Source organism: Meleagris gallopavo, chromosome 6, assembly GCF_905368555.1.
Source record: "Meleagris gallopavo chromosome 6, MGAL_WU_HG_1.1, whole genome shotgun sequence".
Lineage (NCBI taxonomy): Eukaryota > Metazoa > Chordata > Aves > Galliformes > Phasianidae > Meleagris > Meleagris gallopavo.
Window position 1 is genome coordinate 4,033,755 of NC_139409.1, and position 9,497 is coordinate 4,043,251.

Below are 9,497 nucleotides of genomic sequence, written 5' to 3' on the forward strand. Positions count from 1 at the left end.
AGCATCCCCTTTGTCCCCCAGTCCAAAGGGCTGTCTGCCCATCCATCCATCCGGGGGTCTCCCAACCTCATGGCGTTGTGGGGGGGGGGAGGAAGGGGGGTAAAGGTTGCCAGGGAACCCATCCCCATCGCCATGGAGATGGGAGAAGGGCTGTTCCCATGGCAACAGCACACGGGCCCCATCCTGCTTCCCTCGGCGTGGGGGACCCCAATGTGTGCAGCATCGCTTCGGGGTGCGGGGGGGGCTCTGAGTCCTCTGTGGGAATCATATTGGGGTGTGTAAGGAGCACCCCAACGTCCCCCAAATCACTGCAGGGATGGGGCAAACTGAGGGACCACCCCCCCCCCCAATATACACACACACACACACACACACACCTCCACCGCACACCCGGCTGCGCTGCACCGCCGCAGTGCCTGGCACACACCCTGCTCTCATCCCGGGCAGGAAAAAATAATAATTAAAAAAAAAAAAAAAAAAAAAAAGGCAGGGAAAGGAGAGAGGGGAAAGGGAAAAAAAAAAAAAAAAAAAAAAAAAAACCAACCCCACACACAGAACCTGCTGACATCATCCGGGCTGAGCCCCCCCGCCAAGCTCTGCCTCGCCCGGCGCAGCCGCCTTCACCCCGCAGAGCCGCGCCGCGCTGGGCCGGCTTGGGATTGGGGTTGGGGTTGGGGTCCCCCCCCGGATTTGGGGTCCCCCAACCCCACCGCTATGCCTGGAGAAACGGCCACGAGTCAGGGGCTGCAGCTGGAGGGAGGTGAGGATGAGGGGGGTGGGAGGGGGGTGTGGGGATGGGATACGGGGATGGGAGATACGGGGATGGGGGATAATGGGATGGGGGATATGGGGGTGAGGGATGTGGGGATGGGGGATGTGGGGATGGGGAATGTGGGGATGGGGGATGTGGGGATGTGGGGATGGGGGATGTGGGGATGGGGGATGCAGGGATATGGAGATGGGGGATATAGGAATGGGGGATGGAGGCTGCAGGGACAGAGCTGGAGGATGGGGGATATGGGAACGGGAGATACAGGGATGGAGGACACAGCGGCGTTGCTCAGGCAGAAGCTTTCCTTCACCCTTGGGGAGATGCTGGGGCCACCACCCCCCTCCCAGGACCCTGAGACCCCACTGTGCCCCATCCCCATGTCACTCAGGGGTGACAGCAGCGCGTCTTCCCTCGCCCCTATCCCACTGCTTTTCCCCCCCAGTCTGCCCCCCCATCCCCAGGGACTTTGGCCCAAGGTCACCCTGCAGCAACGTGCCCTGGGGGGGCCCCAAGCTGGTGCTGCCATCCTGCTGGGTGTCCCCATGACAATGGGGTGGGGGACACTTTGTAAAAGGGGATTGGGGGGGTGCAGGAGGGGATGCGGGACTCAGGGCTTCCATCGTCCCCTCCCCAGGCAGGTTGGGGTTTAAAGGGGATCGTTTTGAGTTGAGGAGGGCAGGGGGGAGGGGCAACACAGAGAGGGCTCAGCAATGGGGGGGAGTCCTGTATTGGGGTGTCCCCATGGTAAGTATTTGGACATCCCCCCCATAAGGGCACTAGGACAGAATGAGAATGGGCCCTAAAATCCCCACCCCCACTCGAAGGGCTCAGATTTAGGGCACAGCCCCCCCCCCCCAAGCTATATCCTGGGGTACAGGGATGTCCTCATATTATCCTTGTAGCATACACAGCTTTAAGGGACCCTATGTTCCCCCACAACCCTATAGAAAAGAGCTCCAACCTTTGGTCCCAACTCAGCACTTACAGGGCAGAACCCACCCTAAAAGCCCCATCCAATCCACCCCCCTCCCCTTAAACACCTGGGGAGGCCCTGCCCTCTTCCCAGCAGCCCCTGTACCCTGACCACACCCCCCTTACCCCTATATAAACCCCATAGGGCACATATGGGGCAGTAGTAGGGTTGGTGCTTTGGGTGTTGCTGGTGGGGTTCTGGGTGCTTCTAGAGTCCCTCCTCTGCCCCATGGAGGTACCTGAATGGACCCCAGGTAATGGGGGTTGAAGGGGATGATTTTGGGGTTGCTGTTGTGGTTTTGGGGTTCCTTAGAGTTCTGGGAGTCCTACGGGTTTGAGAAGCAGGTTATATCCATGTTGCTTAGGGCTGATGGGGCTGAGCCCTTCTGAGCTCAGCGCCCTATTGAGCAGTGGAGGGGGGGGGTATGTATTGGTTTCTGGGGTTTGGGGGGTTGGCAGTACTGTACCCTGTCCCTATAGGAGGGTCTTAATGCTTTAGGGGGACCCTGGGGCACTCAATGTCATTATGCCCTAGGTGGGGTTGAGGGAGGGTGGGAAAGGTGGGGGGTGGGGGGTTTAATAATTGTTCCTACTTATTCTTCTGGCACAGTCCCCTAACCCTGCAGTGCCCCCCCTCCCCCAGCTCAGCCTTCCTTAATACTCCCTTACAGCAGGGGGGGCACCTATAATCCTGCCCTAGGGATGGCTGCCATCACCTCCTTGGTATGAGGGCATGGAGTGGGGGAGGGGGTCCTCGGCTCACTGATGGTGGTTTTGTTTGGGGAGGAGCAGAGGGGTGTCATTGCAAACTGTACATCTCTGTACCCTCCATTTGATTAGGGCCAAATCCACGTGACAAGTGTCTCTGGTGTCCCCATGGGGGAGAAGAGGAAAGCTGGTTTGGGGGGGGGTCCCAGGGATGCTCTAACCTCCTCTCTCTCTCTGCAGCCCCCCCAGGGGACCCCGCTGCCCCCATGCCTGCCAAAGAGGAAGCCCGCCCGCAGCCTGAGGGGGCCAGTTATGATGCAGCTGAGCGCAGCCCCCCCTCCAAGGGCTGCCCCCCACCACCGCCACCTCCATCGTTGCTCCCTGCCGACCCCCTGGACACTCGCATCGTGATGGGCGAGGAGACGCACTGCCCCCCTGAGCTGCCCCCTAAAACACCCCCCCGGCATCCTGAGCTGCCCCCTACCCGCCTGGACCCTGACCTATTCTTCACAGCTCCCTCCACCCCGGTGAGGACGGGGGGACCCCGCTTGAAGCCTGAGGAGGATGGAGGGGATGCAGAGAGTGAGGGGCTGGGCTCTCCCCCCACCTCCCCATCTGGCTCCTACATGACGGCCGAAGGGGGCAGCTGGGGGTCCTCGGGCACGGCCAGCACATCGCCCTCCTGCTCGCCCAACCTGCTGGCAGAGGTCCCTGATGGTGAGCCTGGTCCTGCAGCCTTCATCCGCCGCTCCTCATCCTCCTCTTCCTCCTCCGAGGATGAGGATGTGGCTGTGACCTCCATAGGGCAGGAGGAGGAGGATGAAGAGGAGGAGGAGGATGATGATGATGAAGGCAGTGGGCAGGAGGAAGGCTTCAGGCTGCCCCACTCCCACATGGCTGCTCCTGGGCTCATCCCTGCTGCACTGCTGCCCTTCCGTGGCAGCCTGCTCTTTGAGGCTGAGGCTGTGGAGATCACCCTGGTGCCAGCCCAGGCAGCGGCCGAGCCACTCTCGGGTGAGGATGAGGAGGATGAAGATGAGGAGGAGGAGGAAGAGGAGGACGCTAGCACCTCAGCCTCCTTCCTGCGCTCGCTCTCTGAAACCTCCATCAATGAAGGGGTGGATGAGTCCTTTGCCTTCCATGATGACACCTCAGCCTCCTCTGACTCGGCCTCCTATGATGGTGAGGAGGACGAGCGGCTCTATGGCACTGAGCGCCACGCACTGGGGGGACCTCAAATGGCCGCCGCCACCCCTGGGGACACCGAGCCCTCCTCAGAAGCCTCTGGGGACATCGAGCTGCACCTGCGTGGTGACACAGCACAGCTGGATGGGACTGGGGAGCATGAGCGGGTGTCTCTGGGGGGGTCCCCACAGCATGAGGTGGCCCTGAGCCCCTCGGTTCTGGAGCCCGCTCATGGCAGCGAGGAGGAGGCATGCATGGAGGTGGGCATGGAGCAGCATGCTGCCCGCCCAGAGGAGGAGGAGGTCCCCATTGAGGCCCTCGCCATGGAAGCTGACATAGAGCTGACGGGTGAGGCCCCCATTGAGACCCTTACCACAGAAGTCAACGTGGAACCATCGGATGAGGCATCTATCAAGGACCTTGCTGCAGAAGTCAGTGTAGAGCCGGTGGTTGAAGCCTCCACTGAGTCCCTCAGCCCAAAGCCAGTGGGTGAGACCTCCATGGAGGCACTCGTGGAAGTCAGCATGGAGCTGATGGACAAAGCCCCCACTGAGGCCCTCGATGTGGAAGGCAACATGGAGCCTGCAGATGAGACCTCCACTGAGGCCCTCCCCACAGAAACTGATGTAGAACTGGTGGATGAGGTCCCTGTTGAGGCCCTCTCTGCAGAAGTCAACGTGGAACGGATGGATGAGACCCTCAGCTCCTCCTCCTCAGAGATGGAGGAGGCCTCTACCCTGGAGCCTGATACCACGCAGGAGCTGGACCCCATCCCAGAGGAATGTCTTGCACCAGAGCCCCCTGTCCCCACAGAGCCGGCGCTCCTGGAGGAGGAGATCCTGCTGGAGGAGGAAGTGCCACTGGCTGCCATGATGGAGGCCCAGCTGGAGGCTGAAGCCAGTACCCTGCAGCCCCCCTGTGCTGGGGAAACCAAAGACCCCCAACCCAATGGGCTGGGGTGGGACACCCCATCCCTGCCCACTGCCAATGGTGACCATGAGCTCGATGCTGTCCCAGTGGAGAGCCCTGAGCCTCTGTGTCCACCTGAGCAAGGAGATGACAGTGGGGAACCCCAGGAGGATGTGGGTGGCCATGGGGACAGCAGGACAGATGTCATACTTGCACCAATGGGGACCCCCACCCTCGGTGGGGATGTGCAGGATGATGTCATTGAGCAGCCCCTTGAGGAGGACACATCCCTCTGTGAGGATGGAGTGGCCTCAGGCAGTGAGTCCCCACTAGTGGCACTGAGTGATGGTGGCAGCGAGGTGATGCAGGGTGTGGAGGAACCTCTCAGACCTGCACTGGGGGATATGGATGAGCCACATGCTGCCTCTGAGGATGAAGCCTCCAGCAAGGATGTGGAACAAGGCCAGAGCCCAGAGCCCATCCCTGGTGAGTGGGATGCCACAGCTGCCTCCGAGGACTCATCCCCAGAACTGCTGGACACCTTGTGCTCCCACAGCGACTCCAGCTTCTTCAACACGCCCCAGGACAGTGTGGGGGAAGTGGCTGCCCCTGGGGTCCCCTCTCCGGCCCCACAGCCTTGCCTGGCCCTCTGCGTGCTGCCCCCAGCCCCTGCACCCCCACCACTGCACTTCACCGCTTCAGAGCAAGAAGTGTATGTGGGGACCCCTCCAGACCCCCTTGAACTGCTCCCACCACCTGGTGCCTTGTTGGAAAGTGCGGAGGACCGCCGGCAAGTGGCCTCCATGCTGCAGGGGGTCTTTGGGGACCTGCCTGCCCCAGGGAGCCCCAGCCAAGCCCCTGTGGAGCTGCCATATCCTCCCTGTGCTGAGGATGAAGCTGCTGCATCTGAACCCAAAGAGACCCCAGAGCCCACCGATGCAGGGAGCGTCCACTGTTCTCCCCCAGCCTCTTTGCAGCCAGACCCAGCCCCTATGCAGGGCCAGGAGCCCCCCAGCAAGGAGTCCCTGCTCCTACTCAGTGTAGACCCCAATGCCAAAGTCACGGTGGAGAGGGAGCATTCCCTGCCCCTCCCTGAGGAAGTGGAGAAGGAGGCAGTGAAGGCAGAGTCCAGCCCTGTGAAGGAGGAGGAAGAGGTGGTAGTGGTGGCAGGATCCATCCCTCAGGAGGAGGAGGTGATAATGGTGGCAGGATCCATTCTGCAAGAGGAAGAAGAGGAGGTGATGGTGACAGCGGCAGGATCTAGTCCCATGGAGGAGGAAGAGGAGGCAGTGATGGTGGCAGGATCCATCCCTCAGGAGGAGGAAGAGGAGGCAGTGATGGTGGCAGGATCCAGCCCCAAGAAGGAGGAGGAGGAGGCAGTGATGGTGGCAGGATCCATCCCTCAGGAGGAGGAAGAGGAGGCGGTGATGGAGGCAGGGTCCAGCCCCAAGAAGGAGGAAGAGGAGGCGGTGATGGAGGCAGGGTCCAGCCCCAAGAAAGAGGAAGAGGAGGCGGTGATGGTGGCAGGATCCATCCCTCAGGAAGAGGAGATGGTGATGGTGGCAGGATCCATCCCTCAGGAGGAGGAAGAGGAGGCGGTGATGGTGGCAGGATCCATCTCTCAGGAGGAGGAGGAAGAGGAGGCGGTGATGGTGGCAGGATCCATCTCTCAGGAGGAGGAGGAAGAGGAGGCGGTGATGGTGGCAGGATTCAGCCCCAAGAAGGAGGAAGAGGAGGCGGTGATGGTGGCAGGATCCATCTCTCAGGAGGAGGAGGAAGAGGAGGCGGTGATGGTGGCAGGATCCATCTCTCAGGAGGAGGAGGAAGAGGAGGCGGTGATGGTGGCAGGATTCAGCCCCAAGAAGGAGGAGGAGGAGGCGGTGATGGTGGCAGGATCCATCCCTCAGGAGGAGGAAGAGGAGGCGGTGATGATGGCAGGATCCAGCCCTCAGGAGGAGGAAGAGGAGGCGGTGATGGTGGCAGGATCCAGCCCCAAGGAGGAGGAAGAGGAGGCGGTGATGGAGGCAGGATCCAGCCCCAAGGAGGAGGAAGAGGAGGCGGTGATGGTGGCAGGATCCAGCCTCAAGGAGGAGGAAGAGGAGGCGGTGATGGTGGTAGGATCCAGCCCCAAGGAGGAGGAAGAGGAGGCGGTGATGGTGGTAGGATCCAGCCCCAAGGAGGAGGAAGAGGAGGCGGTGATGGTGGTAGGATCCAGCTCCCCACCTAGCCTTGAGGATGACCATGAAGGCACAGAAGCCACTCCCAGCCTCTCAGCGGCTGTTCTGCCCTTGGAACCCCCTCCAGAACCCAGCTCTCCAAAGGACCCCATGCCCCAAGAGCCCACCGAAGCTGCAGTGCCCACTCCTGAGCTTGCAGAGCCCATTCCCAAGGTTGTGGCACCTGTTGCCACCCCGCTGCCTGCTCCCTGCCCACAGCTCTCCAAACTCATCCAAGTGCCTCCTCTCTCCTCCTCGCCACTGCCATGCTTGGAGGACACCTCAGGGCTCAGCGAGGCCATGCGACCAGAGGAACGTCCATCTGTCCTGCCGGCCTCCAGGAAGCTGCTGGAGGGTAAGAACTGCTTGTTTCCATTGCTGTGTGTGCCCTCTCAGGGTCCTAAGAGGCATGGGGCTGGGCAGTACTGGGATCAGGGTGGGCATGGAACGGTACATGGGATCCCTGCAGTCCCAACCAAGTCCTGTTTTGGGAAGATATTCAATTAAGCACACTGGGTTCCCATTCACCATGAAGGTGTCCATCTTGTACCTCAGCATCTCCCGTCTTCCCCGCAGCCCCGGAGCCATCCCCACAGAAGGAGAAGACGAGGGGCAGGAAGGCACCGGCTGGCAGCAAGGGTGCACGAGGGCTGGAGGTAGAGGGGGGACCCCGCCGTGCGCCCCGGGGCTCAGTGCAGTCCGAATCGAGCTCCTCCAGTGAGGCAGAGTTGCCCTACCGTGTCCCCAGCCCTGCTGAGCACCTTCCTGCCATCGCTCTGCTTGAGGACAAAGCGGCACCGCGGCACGGTGAGGCCAACCATAAAGGTGAGGGGTGGGGTACAGGAGGGGCTTTGGGGCGTTGAGGTGAATGTCGCCTTCACTGCGACCCCTATGTCTTGTGTAGGATCATGCAATGAGTCTGAGAGCAACGATGAGTCCATCCCGGAGCTGGAGGAGCCTGAGGGCGCAGAGCCACGGCCGATGCAGACTCAGGTAGGGCTGCAAGCTTGGGAACTCTGTCCCCGGGCACCTGGGAGACCATGACATCCCATCACCCAATGCTGTGCCCCACAGGCGCCGCTCACCCACTCGCTGGGCACCGGGGAGGAGAGCATCAGTAAAGCCAAGCAGAGCCGCAGTGAGAAGAAGGCCAGGAAGGTGGGATGGGTGCTGGTTGTCCCGCGGCTTTGGGGCGGTGGCACTGGGGTGATGTCTCCTTCCTGCCCATGCCATTGGGATGGGGACGTGGGCTGGGGGTTAGCTTGGCAGGGGGCATGTGTCCCTGAGGTCATAGGTGGCTGCCATCAGGGTGTCTCTGTGCTGGGGGGTGGCCTCTTCCTTGTTACCCTTAGGGACAGCGCTGTCCCTATTCTGCCTCCTCCCATTGCTGGAGGGCTGGGGACCCTGGTGATGTTGGACATAATATATGGAGCTCACCCTCGTGTCTCCTTCCCCAGGCCATGTCCAAGCTGGGACTGAGGCAGATCCACGGTGTCACCCGCATCACTATTCGCAAGTCCAAGAACATCCTCTTTGTCATCACCAAGCCTGATGTCTTCAAGAGCCCCGCGTCTGATATCTACATCGTCTTTGGGGAAGCCAAGGTGAGGCAGGGCTGTGGGTGCATCCTGGGGTCAGATGACCTGTGGGGACCATCCAGTGACCTTTCCTGTCCCTGCAGATCGAGGACCTGTCGCAGCAGGTGCACAAGGCTGCGGCTGAGAAGTTCAAGGTGCCCATGGAACACTCCCCACTGATCACAGAGACAGCGCCTGCGCTCACCATCAAGGAGGAGAGCGAGGAGGAAGAAGAGGTTGGTGGGAGGCTGCTGTTGAGGTTGGATTGGGTGATGGGAGGCAATTAGGTTGGCACTGGGTGGCTGTCGACAGGGTTGGCTTAGGGGTGTTGGGTTGGGTGGTGGGAGGCTACTGATAGGGTTGGGGTTTTGGCTTGGGTGACTGCCCAGGGGATGGATGACAGCACTGTTCCTGCTCCCACAGGTGGATGAGACAGGATTGGAAGTGCGGGACATAGAGTTGGTCATGGCCCAGGCCAATGTCTCACGCCCCAAAGCTGTGCGGGCACTCAGGCACAACAATAACGACATCGTCAATGCCATCATGGTGAGTAGGGGTGTCCTCATCCTTCATGTTTTTGGGGGTACAGTCCAGCCCTGCATTGACGCTGTGCTCTCTCCTGCAGGAGCTGACCATGTAGCGGCCGGCCCCGGCCCCCTGTATAGGTGCACAGTTCTCCTTGCCCTGATGTCCCTCCTTGAGCCCCATGCCTCTGCCTTGCCCGCCTCCTAATGCTCAATAAATGGCCTCATGTATCACTTGAATCGCATCCTGCCTCCCTGTGTGGTGATTGGGGTCCTCTCCCCAGGGCTTGGAAGGCTCCTAAAGCTCCTGGGGTGTGCGGCCCACAAGGTGGGAACCAGGTAATTGGGGATGTGGTGTTTGATGGGACAAATGGCTTGGAGATACGTGGGGCGCTGGGATGGAGGCTGCAGGCGATGGCATCTGCCCCTGGGATGGGGCTGAACTTTCATCCTTATCCTGATGGGGTGCAACGGGCAGGGGGCTCTCCTGGGGGATGAGCAGTGGCTGGTGGAGCTCAGAGTTCCCCAAACCTCGAACCTTGAGGCTTTGCATGCCTCATGTTAAATTATATGACATACTTTGGGGCACGGTGGAGAGGCAGGTGAGGGTTTTAACAAGGAGACAGACCACAGC

General features: G+C 60.8%; 1 protein-coding gene across 2 annotated transcripts; it reads left to right on the forward strand.

The window, feature by feature from the left end:
• The first annotated feature begins 544 nt into the window (after positions 1–544).
• LOC100539920 (uncharacterized) lies at positions 545–9,108 on the forward strand. 2 transcript variants are annotated; one of them, XM_085226923.1, is made up of 9 exons: positions 545–760; positions 2,693–7,117; positions 7,339–7,569; positions 7,667–7,755; positions 7,837–7,920; positions 8,220–8,366; positions 8,444–8,575; positions 8,763–8,885; positions 8,965–9,108. In XM_085226923.1, exons 1-9 carry the CDS (start codon positions 715–717, stop codon positions 8,977–8,979), a joined length of 5,292 nt encoding a protein of 1,763 aa, XP_085083049.1. In that variant the 5' UTR covers positions 545–714; the 3' UTR covers positions 8,980–9,108. The 2 variants fall into 2 exon arrangements, with proteins under 2 accessions (XP_085083049.1, XP_085083048.1); XM_085226922.1 differs by having other exon boundaries at positions 547–760; positions 7,339–7,587.
• The last annotated feature ends 389 nt before the right edge of the window (positions 9,109–9,497 follow it).

What these genes read in the sequence shown, in the direction of transcription:
- LOC100539920 (XM_085226922.1), top strand. Translation starts at nt 715, where the DNA reads ATGCCTGGAGAAACGGCCACGAGTCAGGGGCTGCAGCTGGAGGGAG. An exon ending in GGGGCTGCAGCTGGAGGGAG is followed by an intron (nt 761 to 2,692) that starts GTGAGGATGAGG and finishes CTCTCTCTGCAG; the next exon opens with CCCCCCCAGGGGACCCCGCT. An exon ending in CGGTGAGGCCAACCATAAAG is followed by an intron (nt 7,588 to 7,666) that starts GTGAGGGGTGGG and finishes TGTCTTGTGTAG; the next exon opens with GATCATGCAATGAGTCTGAG.